This window comes from Ochotona curzoniae, unplaced genomic scaffold, assembly GCF_017591425.1.
Source record: "Ochotona curzoniae isolate NIBS_2020 unplaced genomic scaffold, NIBS_Ocur_1.0 scaffold_3835, whole genome shotgun sequence".
Taxonomy (NCBI): domain Eukaryota; kingdom Metazoa; phylum Chordata; class Mammalia; order Lagomorpha; family Ochotonidae; genus Ochotona; species Ochotona curzoniae.
In genome coordinates, this window is record NW_024467114.1 from 35303427 (window position 1) to 35322276 (window position 18850).

The 18850-nt window shown below is 38.8% G+C and overlaps 1 protein-coding gene across 8 annotated transcripts in view; it reads left to right on the forward strand.

Moving 5' to 3' along the window:
* Positions 1–18850, forward strand: part of DGKB (diacylglycerol kinase beta) — a 566350-nt gene that overhangs the window by 223350 nt on the left and 324150 nt on the right. For all 8 annotated transcript variants that reach the window (XM_040964636.1, XM_040964637.1, XM_040964640.1 and 5 more), the window contains one exon: positions 3232–3392. In XM_040964636.1, the coding sequence (XP_040820570.1) occupies positions 3232–3392 (161 nt within the window). The remainder of the gene's footprint in view (positions 1–3231; positions 3393–18850) is intronic.

Consider the following 18850-nt stretch of genomic DNA (forward strand, 5'->3'; position numbering starts at 1 on the left):
ATTTACAGGGCTTGGAATAGGAGATGGTAACACAAAGGCATCTTGTTTGAAAGGACTGATGAAGGGAAGAAGGGTGGCCCACACAGCAATGGGGTGGCAGGTAGTTATAGGAAGGGGGAAGGGAGAAAATAAGTTGGTAAGGAAACAGGAAAGCATGGGGAACTAGTTTTCCAAGTCAGAGATTCCATTATGTGTATCCTAACTGGAGAGTAAAACATTTGGGCTAGGGCGGTGTTGGCAATGGTGTGGCAACTGAACAACCCGAGGCACAGTTTTGGGCCTCCCTTGAAGAGTTTCTTAGCCTAAACCGATAAACTACTTGCACATTATATATGCTGAGTACCTTAGGAAGTCATAGTAACTAATTTACGCTTCAAATATGTGAAAGAAAGTACTTTATTAGTCATCGCTTGACTCGCTTATGATCAGTAGACTTTTTGGCGGGAGATTTATTTATGTTGGAAAGGCAGATTTATAGAGAGAAGGAGAGACAGAGAAAAGGATCTTCAGTCCACTGGTTCACTCCTCAAATGACCACCATGTCTGGAGCTGAACCAATCCAAAGCCAGGAGCTTCTTCCCACCTGGATGCAGGGACCCAAGGTCTTCTACTGCTTTCCCAGGTCACAAGCAGGGAGTTGGAAGGGAAGTAGATCACCTGGAATACAAACCGGCACCCATATGGGATCCCGACACATGCAAGGTGAGGACCTTAGGCACTAGGCTACCGTGCCAGGCCCAAACAGTAGACTCTTTCACAAGAAAATATTTTACTATTTTGGGAAAAGGAATACCATGAAATGTAGGTTCCCAGGGAATTTGAAAAATATTTAATTAACATTCCCGTTGCCATTTTCTCCCAACAGTAAATCCATCTAATTCAAAATCTAAGGATAATTGCAGGGTAAATACTGTTTATGTTGACTATAGAAAGTGATAAAAGTTGTAAATGAAAAACCTTGCCACAAATATTTGGTCTTGATTTTTTTCATGTGATTTTTATTCATAGACTTTTTATGATTTTTAGGCACATTTGTGTATTTAAGAGAAAATAAACAGTAATTATGCTTCCATTTTTGTGTTAATCTGGCATAATTATCTATTATGAAACAATTTAATACAACAACAGTTGAGTATCATGATTATTCAGCAGAAGGACATGGAGTGCAGCGCTTTCTAAGATGGGGACCACAGTCCGGGTGTCGGCCTCATGAATGAATTCTGCATTGCAGATGTTGTAATTTTCAGAATAGATTTTTGCCTCATTCCGTTTTTCTGTGAGTGGAAGCTTAAGTGATAGTACCCTTTTCATATCTAGCAATAAAAGCCTCTGATGATACATCCAGGGATGAAACGTCCAAGCCAAGAGATGGTTCAGAAGTTAGTTTTCATGAATTCTTTGCTCTCCTGTTTCTCCCTCATGGTGACAGTCCCATCAATGCTTGGTGGTTTTCCGGACTCTGCTGCTATTACCTGACTCATGGCAAGCCCAACATTAGACCTCAAACATGGTAGTTTACTCATATCATGGTTGTGCAAGGAATGGTATAGTACCATCCTTTACTATTTTATAAAAATGTACTTATGATTGAATTACATATAATCCTGTTGTTTATTGTAAGATAACAATTGAATTTGGATGATATGTAAATAAACAATTTTATGTTACTCCATGTGGAAACTACATGCCTTTTCAAAATGTTTTTGAAGAAGCTATTATTTATACTTTTCCACATAATTGTTAAAAAATTTATTTATCCAAAAGGCAGAGTGACAGGGAGATGGAGACATGGAGAGAGAGATTTAATCTATTGGTTTACTCCACAAATGGCCACAGTGCTTGGGACGGGGCCATGCCCTAGCAAGAGCCAGTAGTGTTGTGTCTCCAGTATGGGTTACAGGGACTCCACAACGTGGGCTCTACCTGCTTTAAGAGGAAGCTGGATTGGGGTGTGCAGAATGCTGGACTCCACCAATCTCTCCTTGAGGAAATATACTTATCCCAGAAGGTGGCTGTACCCACTTCCCAAAATGCTTATCCCTACCTGTGCTTCTTTTAAAAATAAGATACAAAGAATAAATCAAATATTGATAATGAAAGCAAGCTAGTAAGGAGGGAGAAAGATAAAGAATTACCTTAAATCTCTTTAATTTTTATTTATTTTACATTAACAGAAGAGTTGATGAGATTGTCTTAAAGAGTTATCATGCACCTGTTGAGCCCCTGAGGCTCTATTCTTAACTTCCTTGAGTAAAAGAAATCTTCAGAAAAAAATCTTGGAAAGATAACTACATAAGTATTTTAAAGTTTAAACCATTTAATAATGCACCACGCACTATTATGAATATTCTTAATATAAATATTTAAATTATACTGTTATAGATTTACTATTTGAAATAATACTTAATTCCTTCATGTTTATATTTTGTAGTCATTACACATTTTGCACTTCATTATATGTATTACCTAGTACATAACTATTTAATCTGTATAAAGTAAGAGGTAGAGCCATGCTCCACAGGGTGAATTTCTCGTTTCTGACAGCTTCCCATTCTAGAGGTAGCCAACTCTACTTTTTATAGTTTTCAAGTCTCTTGGGGGCTTGCAGTGGAAATGTGTATTGGGTATATGAATAAACTGATTATTGGCACCAAAAAGGAGAAATGGGGATGAAATTAAGAATGTAATCTTGGCATGAGTATGAGTTATGACAATTACCTGCTGTAAGTGCATTCCATAACTTTAGAGCAACACACATACACGCACCCAAACACACATACACACACCCAAACACATACACACATCCAAACACACATACACACGTCCAAACCCAAACACACACACCCAAACACATACACACATCCAAACACACATACACGCACCCAAACACACATACACACGCCCAAACACATACACACGCCCAAACACATACACACACGCACCCAAACACACATACACACACCCAAACACACATACACACACCCAAACACACATACACACATCCAAACACACATACACACGCCCAAACACATACACACGCCCAAACACATACACACGCCCAAACACATACACACACGCACCCAAACACACATACACACACCCAAACACATTTACTCACACCCAAACACATACACACACCCAAACACACATACACACGCACCCAAACACACACCAATAGGCTTGTTGCCATCAGGTGATATATGTGTTTTTCAAGATGCATGTTTTCATTAGGTTATGAAGGTGAGAATCTGATGAAGATCCTCAAGGACATTGAGAGCAGCACAGAAGTCATGTTGGACCGGTGGAAGTTTGAAGTCATCCCTAACGACAAAGACGAGAAAGGAGACCCCGTGCCTTACAGTATCATCAATAATTACTTTTCCATCGGCGTGGTAAGATTTCCCACTGATTTTATTTACCTATCCTGGCTGATCACTCTGTGATATTATTTATTCAATGCATATTCATAGATTATACATAATTCATTTTTTATCTCTTTGTCAGGGAAACATCTCTTCCAATGGGAAATATCAATCTTGCTAATATATTTATACCCAGAGTATCAACAATTGATAAATTTTTCATGTGTTAACAAAGGAAAGGGCTGTATTGTTTGTAACTGGTTTAATTATTTTCATCACTGAAGTGAACTTTAGAATGATTTATGATAAGGTATTTGTAACATTTTACAAAATATCCTAGAATTCTGTATTGTAAAAAGGTGAAATTATTATACTTACTCTCTGCTATCTAACTTCTTATAGTGTTGATAACAATGATAGAACTACAAAAATAGGACATCTGAAGAAACCATTTATCTTAAGTGGTTTATAAACCAAAAGTCTGAATTTTTACTTCATTTATTTTAAATTCTTATACTGGATGTAAATTATTTGAAAGTTGAGAGCTTTTGAAATTTTAATTGTTGAGGAAATAGTAACTTTAACCATTAAAAAAATAAGATTCTGCAACTCTGCATAAAAACAGAGAAAATCAAGTGACAAGATCATCTATAGAATAAGAAAATGCATGTAAACTATATGTCTAATAATAGGTTAGTCAAAAAACATGCAAAGAACTTCAAAAAGTAATGAGCAACGTCACTATTAATTCAGTTACGATATGGACAAGGGCTTCCATACCCATTTCTACAGAGAAAATATTTAAAATATGAACAGGGAAGAGAAAAAACAGTATCACTGATCGTCAAGGAGCTATAAATCAAAACCACAGTGACAAATCCCTTCATGCTTGTTAGGGCGGCTTTTTCCAAACCATCAGGGCAAAACATAGAGCATGTGCAGTCACGGCACTGACACTATTGCAGTGTAAACTCGTGCAGCCTGCGTGCAAAGCAGCGTGGCATCGCCTCGCCATTCCCAAATGAAACTGTTCGAAGTTCAGGCACTCTTGCGGAGGAGATGTTAGCAGTGCTATGTTCACGGCAGCACTGTTCCTGATAGACAACACATATGAGATGCTGAAACGGTGTTACACGAAGCAAGGCAAACGAGGCAGACAACATAAACGCACACCCATGGGTGAATGGAGACTCATAATGCGCTCAGGCATATTCCTGAATATTATTGATTGATAAAACTGCGTTATAAAGCAATGCAGGTGAAATCTGAGGATGTTACTGACGTTGTTCTTGGACAAAAAGCCAACCACATGGAAATTGTTACTAGATTGTATTTATAAAAAGTATCAAAAGCATGAAAATGCATCGACTCAAAGGGTACAATGATGGGTGATGCAGCAAGAGGGGAAAGCAGGAAAATATTAATGAGTCAGCATAATGTTTCAGTGAATCAGGATAAATCAGGTTTGGAATTCTGCTTTGAAACATTTCCTCTATGGTCGATAATAGCTTGAAGTGCTGTGTACTTCAGAATTATTTAAAAAGATAAGAGAGAAGAGGAAAGAGCAAGGAAAAGGAGGACGAAAGATGAAGGCAGAAAGAGAAAGAAGAATAGAAAGAGAGCAGGGGGAAGTGAGGGATGAAGGGGGAAAAAGAAATCAAAGTTTTCCAAATCAGATTTATTCAGCTACCCACTGGAATCCAATACCACCTGCCAGTTCCTCCGGTTCTGATGACAGTGCCTCCCAAGTGAGCAGTAAGTGCCTGAACACCTGGGCCGTCTTTGCAGGCACATTCGCAGGTACCTGGATCAGAGCATCAGCCACTTCTGCCGAGCCACAATGCTGGCACCTAGAAGCAATTTCCTGAGAAATATCTTTAAATATAAGCACCTGAGAAATGTTATTAATGCAATCAATGGAAGAATGAGGTTAATGTTAATAATGGTAAACCAAAATGATAACAATGATAAACTAATATTTTATGGAAAATTTGTAAGAATACACACATAGCATCTGCATGCTATAATAATCTATTGTAACAACCAATTAGAAATTGGTAGAAATTCTAAATGATAAGCTCTTTGCATTGCAATGAAACTGGAAATCAGAGCAAACCACAAAAAAAGCAAATGTTTTGGAAGACACCAAAACATGAAGAAATGTGAGAACTTCCTGAACAAAAAGGATATGTTTTGTTTATTTGTTTCAAAGACAGAATGACAGAGATCTTCCATCCCCAGTTCACTCCCAAAACGGTAGAAACATCCAGGACTGTGCCAGGCTGAAGCTGGCTACCAGGAATTCCATAGGAATCGCAGGGACAGGAGTGATGAGGCCCTCTGCAGATGACATTTGCCGGTTGCAGCAGCAGGACCCTAGATGGGAAGCAGGCTAGAGGGGACTCCACATGGGCTGAGGATGTCACACAAACAGCTGCCTAACCTGCTGGGCTACAATGCTGGCACCCAAATCTGAAGATTATACCTAAGCATTAGTCTCAATAACCTTTCAGTTGCAACAGAAATAAAAGCGGAAATAACACTAGATGGCAGCTCACAAATATATTCCAAAACCAATAGGGCATGGAAAACCTGTGTATGTGAAAAAGAATATAACTACAATAGTTTTATTATGTTTAAATTATAAAGGTAACAATCTTCAAATTAAGAAAGAGGAAAAAGACATGAGATAAGACAAAAAAGAATAAGTAACAAGTATTAGAAAACCAACGCTTTTTTCTAAGGAAAAAAAAAAGACTAGGACACATAAACACTTGGAAAGATTATTTTTGCAACAAAAAAAACATACACAGAGATAATAGATATAAAATCACAGCCATCAGAAATGTTTGAATGATTTTATCATCTGTGTTTTCTGGCAATAAACTTTGCTATGAAGAAAGAAATGAGGCGTTTTCCATCTATATGTAAGTAGTTGAAATTTGCCAAAGAGGAACTGAGAGCAAATCTATGACACTGGTTCTAACTGTGAGCCTGTATCTAACGGTCACCTAAAGGATGTATTAAAATGTTGGTTGCTGTAACTGGCTTGAGGGCTGCATCAGGTTAAAGCACTCCTGTAGATCCAGCTCCTTCCTAAAGCCCAGGGGAAAACAGCAGAGCATGGCCACAGGCGTAGGTCTTTGCACCTGCACCAGGGAGTCCGAGGTCCTCAGCTTTGGCTTGGTCCTGCCCTTAGCTGTTATGGTCATCTGGGGAGTAAACTAGCTGATGGTACATCTGGATCTGTCTCTCACTCTCTGGGTATTAAGTCTGCCTTTCAAAGAAATCTTTTTACCAATGCAAACTGCTCGCCCCCACACACCTCTGTTCTCTGTGTCAGTGGGTGTGGGACAGGGTCTAAGTATCTGAATTTCTTACAAGTTCACAGCTAATCCTGATGTTGTTGTCGGGCATCAAACTATAAGACCCACTGCCCCCAGCATACAACCAAATGCAAAAGACACAGTAGAAGCAACAAAGTGGATAATGTTCTTTCAGTTGATTCTTCCTCTGGATCAGTGTTGGGGGACTGCAGGTTAAGCTCCTACTGAAATGTGTGTTCAATCCCTGCCAAAACCCCTGGAAGGCAGAAGGATGGCCCAGCACCTGGGCCTCCGTGGCCCTGGAGGGAGACCTGATACTTCCCGGATTCTGGCTTTGGTCTGGTCATAAAATCCTGGCTGTTGTGGCAATGTGTGTATTTGACTAGCAGCTGCAATCGCTTACTTATTGTCACTCTTTCTTTCCCTCCTCTCATTCTGCTTTTCATATAAATAAATGCTTAAAAAAAAATTTCTGGGTTCAACCTACCCTGGCCCAGCCTGGACCATCAGAGCCACTTGAGGAATGAATCATTAGATGGAAGATGGCTCTTTTACTCTGATTTCCAAAGGAATAAATAAATAAATCTTTCAAAAAGAAAATTAGTTAGTACCCTATTAATTGTGGCATCCGGAGGTGATCCAAGTAAAATCAAGAGTAAGGGGAGGATTTTTTAATCATCCTTGCAATGCCCAATTGTGGTGTCATACCAAGATGGAAACAGAAGAGCTCTTATGCTCATTATTACTTGAAAGTGACATAATTCTACAGTGAAATAACTAAAACAAAATTAATAAAGCAGTAAAAGGTGGTAAACACTGGACATCTGTATAAAAAATCATTTATAAAGCACCAGTTATTATGTTGATATGAACAAAATTAAGCCGACAGTATCAGTAAACCTATGCTATACCAAGGTTAATATTTAGCAAGAAAATCAACCAACTTATATAAGGAAAATGACACACTCTGAAGCCTATTCATTGCCAAGGTTTACATTTAGTGAGAATGACAATCAGCTAATATGATGAAAAATTAGCCATCTTGGGCCAAGTCTCAAGTTAAGACCTGAATAGTAATTCTTCTAACCTGTGGGAAGATGTCATTTCATGCAACCCTTGCGTTGACGATGCTCATGAGATCGCTGATGGCTATTCCTAATTAATGGTTCCTTAAAACAGGCCATAATAAATCCATAATTTTCTGAAATATTTAGTGTATTCCAATGGTCAGTTTCCTTGCTATGGACTAAATGAATGTACGTAAGTTACTGTACTTGAGCATGATGGCACACAATCAAGTAAGCAAAATATGAAAGTAAGCCAAAATAAGTAATGTACAGATATTTGTGCAACACATTCTTTCCAAGGTGCTAAAATTTAAGATCATTGAATAAGGAGAAAATACACAACAAATTTCTTGAACACATTTGAGTAAAAAAAATAAATTTACATTTTTACTTCATATTCATGTAAAATGCACATCAGGTCAACTAGAAATACAAGTAGAAGCAATATGCAGACCACTAGGATTTAACCTTTAAAAAAAAGAGATTTATTTATTATTATTGGAAAGGCACTGGCTCACTCCCCATGTGGTCGCAAATCTGAAACCAGGACTCAGAAATGTCTCCTGGGTCTCCCACGTGAATTCAGAGTCCCAAAGCTTTGGGCTATCCTCGACTGCTTTCCCAGATCTCAAGTGAGCTAGATGGGAAGTGGAGCAGCCAGAACTAGAAACAGTGCTCATATGGTATCCTGGCAGTTGCAAGGCAAGGATTTATCCACTAGGCTATCACAACAGGCCAAGATTTAATCTTAATGTAAGGCAAACGTGTCTGAAACAAACAGAAAATGTAGAACTCATTTGGAAAAGTAAACTGTATTTAACTTTTCTTCACCTCTTTTTAAACAATTGTTTGTTAAAACCAAGTAGCAGTTTAACATCAAAGAAAAATTTCTAACCCCAAATAATAAACATCAGGCTTAATATCTACAGTATGATATTTCTAACAAAAATAAACATGAAATAGAAACTAGACTAAAAGACATAATTAAAATTTTAAACCTTATTTTAAGGCTCTTATGCTTTAGTAAAAGATAAAATGAAAAATCAAGTAATCAGTTATATTTTACCTTCAAGATGGTTAAAAAATTACCAAGACTAAGCACACATCATTTCTGTGCATATGTAGAAAAAAAAAGATAACATTTTATTGTGCAACAGACTCATATAGTAGAATAATATTTTGGAGAATATTTTAGTGGTATCTCTTAAAATTTTAAAGCTTGAATATTCTTTGGGACATTAGTTCCATTTTAAAATTTCACTCACCTGCCCCCATTCTATTTAAGGACATACAATTTGGACGAAGCTGAAAGCTTGTTAATTTGGAAAAGATTAACTCCCCACAATGTAATGCTAGAGATGAAGGTGGTAAGAAATGAGAATGTCATTGCATAGCTTTTCTCTAAAACCATATTTTACAAACCTATAAATGTGCGTATATGTATACATGTAATTAGATATGTTTATACGCATACATGTAATTAGGTATGTATATATGCATACATGTAATTAGATATGTAAGTTCACATTGTTAGCAGTGTCTGCCTCCAGCATGTGGGGAGACTGGGAGTGTCTACATGCTTTCTTCTCCTTACTTCAGACATGTAGCAGACTGGGGACAGCCTTCAGACTCTCCCAAGATGCTTCACATGAGCTTAAATATTTGTATCAGTTATTCCCTTCCCACCTTCACCCCTGTTGTTGCTGAATCATTTAAATGGTGATTGGAGATCTAGTGGGGCTCAGTGTGTTTTAGGACCATTTTAGTTGGACATATTAATTCAGATCTTCCGCTGTGCTTTCGTCTGGGTTATTCAGTCTTTCATTCATCTATGCTCTATTTTTTGTTATATCTGTGAGTATTCACATAGGCATGAAGCACTCTTCAATACCTGGATGGTACATTTGCAATTAACATTGGGGAGTGCAGACAGCGAATGTTCATTTTCCATGTGGTATAGGTTTCCACTATAGGCGTAGGACAAAAAGCAAGTGAATTTCAGAGTGACAATTATTTCAATGAAAAGATGTAGGGCATGGTGACAGAAAATAAGCAACAGGCTGCAGATTTAACGCGGGTTGGGGACTATTTTTGATCTTGTGCACCTATGTGTTTTGCACAAGGCCGTGATCTATGCTGGTGAATTGGCTGCTCATAACAAATTCTGCTTCATCTCATGATCTTTCCATTCGCGTCAGGTTCCACTTTAACTCCGTAGGCATCCACAGCTCTCAAGGCAATGGCTCGTAAATCACCTCTTCCACCCACTGAGGTCTGTCGACAGCTACGGCTTTTCCGGCCCATAAGGACCCTGACCTAGTGCGTCATGGTCTTACAACTTGTGACTTTGCAGAAGAAGATCAATTTCGGGTTGAAATGCTTATAAAACACACACTCTCCTAACAGCTTCATCCTTCTCCTTGACCTCTCTGTTCAAACATACTTGTTTTTCCCAGGGCACAGAAAGGGTGTCATATTTAATATGCCAAAGATAATTTCAAATTATTGGTAGCTACTCCACAAAATGGTCATTTAGTCACTTTAGAAATGATTTTGTTCTGCCCAGCAATATACCGTTTACCAGAGCAACACACGTCACCTTAAAAACAGGAGTGGTTTCATGTGCAGTATCGAGTGGAGTGTTAACTCCCACAATCCTTCCTTGTGGAAGAACTAGTGGCAAAGATTATTAATGCATATCTTATATATAAATGAGTAATTAACTAGTATGTCTAATGGAGTTGTCCCATTTCCTGAATTCTGATGATGTATTTTTCTTAGTATTACAAAGGTAAATACTCGATTATCGGGCCATTTCATTTCCCAGTTGTCGTTAGTGTTTGAGCTGCAAAGGAGTCCGTGCATTTACTGCTCCAGAAATGCTGCTTGACAGTCCTCATTATGTTGACTGTAACATGGACATGGTGCAAGAATGAAGTGTGAATTCCAGTATAATCGTCATAAAGTCTTACACACACGCATCTTGCCTCACACGTGGCAAGAACTACCAAAAAGCAAAGATGAGGTAAATTAATGTGCTTGCCTTTAAACAACACATGCCTCTTGTTTACTATATTTATTGTAAAATACATTTAATTCTCCAAAAATAGATATGAAATATATTAGGACATATGTCAGAAATCCTACTAATGTGTACTTAAAGCATTAGTGTCTAACCAACCAAATTCAGTAACATGTAGATTATCTTTCAATTTAATTTTTGAAAAAAAAAATAAGACTGACTTTGAGACAAATTGCGATAGCCATAACACTGTGACTTAGTATTTCAACCATAATAAATGTTAATGAAACATTTAAGCAGATCCATTTCTTGCTAAATGCAACAGTGATGATCTTTACCACTGAGAATATGCATAATTATGCAGAATTAAGACCTATGAATTATCTTCCCCCTCATCCTGAGTGTCTGGGGTTGAGTCCATGGATTATATCCATGAAAATGCTTCCACAAACATAAATCCTGCTTGGCCTGTTGACATCAATAGACACTCAGCCACTGAATAGTGGTCATGTGAGACCATCTCAGACCAATCCTGTGTCCCCAACATGGAGTATTGATTTTGCAGCAGCAGTTAGTCATCCTTGTAAGTTCCAATTTGGCCCCTCTTCAACACAGAATCAGCACTGTGAGCAGAAACACGCAAGGCAACAGGCATCACCACAGCACGTGGAAAGCACTCCGGGTTCTGTTGGACACACCCAGAAGCTGAACAGCAGCTTTCCACGCTGGGGGCAACATGGAAGCCAGCATGGAAAACAAAAATTTACCTAAAAGCGGAGTCAAGTCTCAGCTCACCCGGGACTCCTCTTCAAGACTGCACGAAATCTGACAAAGACAAGTGGACTTTTCCAGCACCATATATATTATCACCCAAATACGCTATCAAATAAGTATTTGCGTGGTTATGATTTAATGTCTTTCAGGCTTAGCCAGTCACTAAGAGCCTCTTATTCTGCCTATGTAGGGAAAAAATATGACTGCTTAATTCACAAATCATAAATTCTAGGCTAGTGGGGTAGTTAACAATCAGATTCTCTTGCTAAGAGCTTTTTCTTCTTTATTTTCCTGTAACTTCACTAAAAGTGAAAAAAAATAGTATCTTAACCATAAAAAAATGTAATACTATTTATCGACTGATGAAAAAGATAGAGGTACTTTTATCTAGTCCTAATTTGCATAAAACTGATAAATACCATCAAATCCTTTGTTTTAAATCTTTACATGTTCATTTCACTTATATCTCCACTATAAATCAGATACAGTTTTTAAAAGTAGCTCTGTTTTTACTACTTTGATTTGTTTTAGTCTAATTCTACTTTTCTAAATATTATTCTATCCTCCTGCTTGTAACAACAGCTTTTGCATGAGTCCTAAATAAGATTAGATTTTGCTTTTGAGAAATTGAAAACATAGAATAATAGCTTTCAAATACTGGGATGAAATAAAATTGTTTTCACATAATTAATGGGTTTGAAAAAAATAACCGTTCAAGCAGTTTAAACTTATAACATTTTTAATTATCTCTTTTTTCACAAAATTCTATTTCTTAAATGTTCAGTCTTCAATATAATTTTTATAAATTACTTTCATCTACATTTTATTTGTCTTTCAAGAAAATTTACAGTGAATTTACAGTATATTTAATTAATGTAGGTGTTTGTAAAGGAGGAGGCGAGAGAGGGACGGAGAGAGCATCTATTTTGCTGGTTCAGAACCCAGATGCTGGTAAACGTTAGCGTAGCCAGGGCCAATCGTGTAAGTCAAGAAAGCAAGCCCAATCTACAGCAGCTTTGAAGATCCTCATTCCTTGAGCTGTCACCACTGTGTCCCAGTGTCTCATTAGCACTAAGCTGGAGTCCAGCGTTCTAGTGAGGCATGGAACCCAGCTGCACCTGGGACATGAGCAACTTAACCACTTACAGCTAAACTCTCACTCCCAGACTTTTTATTATTGACAATAATCTCTGATCTCAGAATAGACTACTTAAATAAGAAGTACATGGAATCTGTCAAATCAATTAAATATAGTATTTGGTTAAAGGAGACCACAGAACACATACATCAACTCTTGAAGGAACTATTTATTCTTCAGCAATTACTGCATGTAAAATAACTCTTTTTTTTTTTTTACCTGTCACAGCATTACCAAACCAATGTCCATGGGCTTCTTTTGTTCCTCTGCTTAACTCCACTCATAACACTTCCCTGAATATTATGACCTTGATATTAAGTCAATCAACTGTCATTCTGGATGCTCTTCACAAACCCAACCTGAAAAGTGTCCCATTTCCTGGATTTTTTTTTTTTTTACAATTACTTCGATGAAATTCTGCAAACCCACACTTGCCTGAGCCTGGTCTTTCACGACCCCTTGGGGGGTTAAATCTGTAGGCGATTTCCTCCACTCCACCTGCCCAGGTAGTGATGATCAAGATCAGCAGCTGGTGATGAGCAGGATTCTGTTCCAAGCAGCTCCTTCCTCTCTGGATCTCCCTTGGATCTTTCCCTCCCGATTCCAATCATCATCTAGGTGACCTTCATTCTCTGTATCACCTGAACACATCTGTTCTGGGAACTGTTTTCACAAATCTCCTCCATTCATCAAGGAATCTTGCTCATTTTTTTTTTAACTTTCATAGAAGTTTTGTTGCTTTTACTTGTCTGACCCCACACTCTCTCAGGTTGTCCTCACCTCTTGGTGCCATCAGGGCTATGGCTTGTCCTTGCTCCCTCAGCTTCCAGTCTGGCTGCCACAGGCCCAAGCTCCTGTTAGTTAGTTACCTCTCCAGGAAGTGGCTGTTATGTTCTCATCTGGCCTCGTCTCCCACATCAGCGCTAAAGACCATCTGTATTGGACTCTTTGCCCGGACTCTGTTCCTCTGCTGATGTCATCAACCGCCCTGTTTCCTGTGAGCAAGCAGCCCTCTCCTGACTCTTCCCTCAGGAGGCTACCTGCCGTCCACATCTGGCTCCTCTTCCCTTCAACAGCCTTCTCTAAGCACCACCACCCTCGGCTGGCCATTCCTTTCAGCTCCTCTCTCTTACTCTTTACATGTTCTTATTTAATATACATGGCATTGTGCAAATTGTTTTCAAGTCACCTCTCCCTGCCTTCTGCTAGAATCTGGGCTCTTGAAGTCCTGTAAGTTGTGTTACTTTGCACATCCACTGACATGCCCCAGGTCCATGGGAACAGTATAGGATCATGTGCTTTCAATGAAGGACGAGTCTGCTGTGTCTGAGGTCACAGACACTCCACCAGCTGGGAGTCTTGCTCACGTTGACCCTGACAACATCTCAATGTTTGACAAAAATAAACAGCATAAGTTGTCTTTCATAAATAAAAATCTCCTATATAGATCTGATTGCATTTCTACATGTTCAAGGAAAAGTACAGTCAAAAGATAATCCCTTTAACAAAGCCAGATCCATGCATAGCGTTTTCATAATATGCATCCAAGGATTTCAAAATTCTCTACACCAAAATTAACTTAGATTGCAATTTGTTTTCACAAATTGTTCAATGTAAATGTGTGCTATCCTTTTACACATTTCTAATAATTTTAGAAAATGGTAATATTTTAAAACTGCTTCATGTGTCCTAAGGAATTATAATGTGTCACATATGTTTTGTATATTTCAAAGCATATTTCATAGCAAAAAAATGCTGTAAAATATAGGTGAGGCTGCTTCCTGGCTTGAATGATTGTGACAGAATTTTTATTTTCTTACACTCATTTAATTTCTGAAGCATGAAGTTCCCTAATGTTCCATACCTAATTTAATCTTACCTGGTTTTAGCTGTCATGTGTTTTTAATGACTCAGGTTGCAAAATATATCACATTTTAGCATTAGAAAAACCTCTACACTCTTGCTAAGAGCCATAATGCTGCAAGTGACAATGATAAATTAGAATGGATTCCTGAAGATGTAATTAATTTGCAACAGGGTCAGCACAGCTCCTTAGGTAAATGAAACTAAATCAGCTGGATAGTCTGTAATTAACTTACAACTACATTAGCCCAAGTGTAACATTATTCATTACATAAGCAAGGTATTATTTTCTGTAAGCTAAAGTTATAATTTGCTAAGTAATGATTAACAACTCATCTTAATACTTTAGCCACATTATTATACTATAATTGCCATGTATTTTTATTTTATTCCATTCAGTATTTTATTTGAAACACAGTATGAGTGTGTCCTGTATTATGTATGTACAGAAATGAAAAATTCTAAAATAAAACTGTTTCTTTTGACTGGATTAGTTGCTCGTGGTACAGTGTGGCAGGTTTGATATGATCTTAAGAGAACGTTAAGAAATTCTAAGCCAAATGCAGAGACAGCAAATTTAGTCAGCTTTGAATACCTGTTCATACAGGAGAACTTAAACAGAGGAAAGAACATGTGGCATTTCAAACTCTGCCTTTATTTTGATTCGCACCAATCACTCCATATCCAGCCTTATTTAAGCACTCAGCGCCTGCAGTGGGTATTAGTGAATCATAAAGCATCCACTTTATACAAAACGTGACACTTGAAAACATCTCAGGAAAATTGGACCAATTGTGGTACTCCATGTGGAATTGAGCAGGGATTGGTCAGGATTATATGGGATGTGCATGAGCAAGCCGTCATTCATGTTTGTGCAAGGTGAATGGGATTACATGGACACGTGTGTGATGTCTGGAAGTGCTTCTGGCTTCCTGCCTGCGTTCCATAAGCATGACAATACAGTTCATGCCAACTTACTTGTTCTATCCCTTGGTTCAGTTGGTGTTTGGCTCCGTTCCTTTCTACACAGGTCTGAACGGTGTTGTATGAAATTAGTCTCTCTTTCACTTGTTAGATCTGCTTATGTCAGACTCTTCCCACCTGGCGGAAGGTTTCTCTGTCTTTTCTCTCAATTGCCAATGGAAAGACATACCACCTTATTCCAGCAGATAATACTAAAAAGATAATTGCTTAAAAAAAATTCTGGAATAGCTCTGCTATTCCAGGTAACATGATTTGTGTGGGCTTCTGGAAGAAATGAGAATGAAAAACACTGCGAACCCACATGAAACACTTGCCTTGGTAAATATGGTTTCTTCTGCTCTAAGACGTGAGCAGAGGAATTCTTTAAAACACCAAAAGGATGCTAACTAGAAAACCTGAGAAACTTGGAAGAAATTTTAAAAATTAATTGAAGCACTGTTGCTTCAATTAAAACCCAGCACATTGGCTGGGTTCCATACACATTCAAGTACATCTCCTTAGTACATTGTCCATGACAAATCATAATTGCTTCACTGACATTTATAATCTAGCCACGAAGATTTTACAAGCTATCATGTTTTTCTAAATAATTTTTAAAAGAGTAATTTTTAAAAAGAATTATTAAAAGCAGATTTATAGAGAGGAAGAGAGACAGAGAAAAAAAATATTTTCCTTCTGCTGGTTCACTCACCAAATGGCCTCAATGGCCAGAGCTGAGCCGATTCAAAGCCAGGAGTCAGGAGATTCCTTCAGATCTCCCATGTGGGTGCAGGGACCCAAGGATGTGGGTGTCTTCTCTTGCTTTCCCAGGCCATAAACAGGGAACTGGAAAGTGGAGCAGCCGGGACACAAACTAGTGCCCATAGTGGGATGCCGGAAAATATACGTGGAGGATTGACCTGTTAAGGCACAGTGCCGGTCCCACAAACCATTGTTTAATTAAATTTTTAGCTTTGATTTGTAAACATTTTAGCAAAGAACAAGTTAAATAATGAGAAGACACATGTTCATCAAAATAGCCTAGGTTATGCAGAATCTGGACTTCAAGCAGAGGCATAGTTCTTGCTAATGTCATTATCCAACACAAGTGAGATGGGAATCTGTTCCTATTGTACAGTTTCAGGAACCCAGCCAAAAGCGCCTTCTCCAAAGCTCTCCTTCCGTTCCTAGTGAAAGGGGGGGTGGGGGGGGAAGGTAACCAGCAGATGGAAGAGCTTTCCTACAGGGAATATGGAAATAGTTAACACAGTGCCCACTTCCGAAGGCTAACTCTAAGTCAACACTAATCCCTTCTGATCACCAGAATCTATAGCAACATGCAACTACCATGTTTATTTTATTATATAGTCATTGTTGAAAACTGAAACGTTGGGTATCATGCCTAAAATTATCAGTCATCCCTTTTGGATAAAAAAAAAAAAAGAAAAAGAATTTCTTCCCCAGCCCCAGTATTCCCAGTCTCTGATCATGAGAATTAACACTACTGTTCCGTTGAACTCCTTATTAGCTAGCTAAACTTCAAATGGGTTTAATCATGTCGTCTCTTCTTCAAGAAATAGGAAAGTAAATAATATTAGTTCCCCACATGCCACCACTGAGCTTCAGACCCAGAACCCAAAATAACCTGCTTGTCTTGTTCTCCTTCTACTGTATGATGAGCCAAGGGATAGATACCCAGAACTAATACTGTCGGAGGGCTTTGCTCGGAGTGAGAGCTGCCTGGCCTGGCAGATCCTGGTTTGCAGAAGTCCCCACCTCCAGCTGCAGGGAATCCAGCTCTGAGAGTTGAGGGAGAGTCTTGGGTAATCCACTCCCCTGTCTCTGCAGCTCCAGGTCCCCTTATTTTTCCTAGTTCATTGCCCTGGCCAATGTCTCATATCCTGTGGATTCACAGTCCTCGGTCAGTGCTGCTGGCACTGAATTCCAACAAGCGTTGAATGGCAGTCAGAAGCAGTGTCACTATCCATGTCTCACCATGCTTGATGGCACTTCAATCCTGTAAACATCAGTGGAAGACCATCACATTTCCCTCTCCCTCTGGTCATCTTCTGTAATGGGAAACGATGGTTTTGTGTCACTTCTTCGGCTTAACATTTCGCCAGTGTGCCTCCAAGTTTCTAGGGATGTACCAGCATAGATGAATTATATTCTTGTCTCAAGTGAATACAGTGAATGTAGAGGATTTAATCACAAGTATGAATGCACAGCCCATTTTTCTTGTTTCTCCATAGCTTGCTTACTTTGCAAAAGCTGCCCTGGTCAACTCCTGTTTTCCTGAAGCTGTCTCAGTGTCATCACTCCCTGCATGAGGCTGAGGACAAGTTTCCTCTTTTGGACCTCCCTGGTTTTTTTCTGGCAAGGTCTTCGGGTCTTTCCCATGCCCTCTTCTTTATGAAGGTCCCTTGCTAAATCCCACTGCTGTCAACTAATTGGTGCTATTGTCACCAGTGTTGAACCTCTTGTACAGCTCGAATCTTGCAACTCAGCGAATCGCTATTGTTCTGCAACATTTTGGAGCAGTGACTTCACCCTTCACTGTTCTGGTCCTGACCTGTTGACTGCTTTTCATTTAACCCATCATGGCAGCACCCCCTTCAAAGAAATCAATTTCTGATATGATGTGGTGACAACATATCCCCATTATAATCAAGAGAAGTTTATTTTTCACTCCATCAGTGTCCAGCAGGTGTTGCTAGGAGGCCTGGATCCACACTGTCCTTACTTGTGGATCTCCAGTTGGCTGTGGTCTCTAACTTGACAGGGTAACTCAAAATGCATCTGGATGTCAGAAAATGAAAGACTTGATTTCACTGTTTTTTTTTCTTTTTTCCTGAAGATGAGTTCCTTAGTCACTCCTAATTTCTGAGGAAAGGGCTTGAGATCACTGCAACATTGTCACCCAGCATCAGTGGCTGCCCTAGGATAGGCACATGCAATGGACTAGAACACCAAAGTTTACAACAAAACTGACCAGAAAAGAAAACAGCAACAGAAGGGGGTTGAAAAAGATGGTGATAGGACTGAAAAAGGAGTAGCAGCTACGAAGAAAACGGGAGTTTATCAAACTCTGATTTAAAAAACGAAAAGAGGTCTCTTGGCAGTATATGTGAAGCATCTGACAGTAGAAATACAAGTGGGAGTGGATGAGAGAGAGAAAGCCTGGAAGGCAGAGAAAGAACTGCCTTGCTGGGGAAAACACAGGGTGATGGGCCTGGGAAGCAACACGGATTTTTGTAAAAGAGAAAACAACACTGCTGAAGAATTTAACACCCTGTCCTACAAGAATTTTTCTGTCAAAAAAACAACATGTTCAG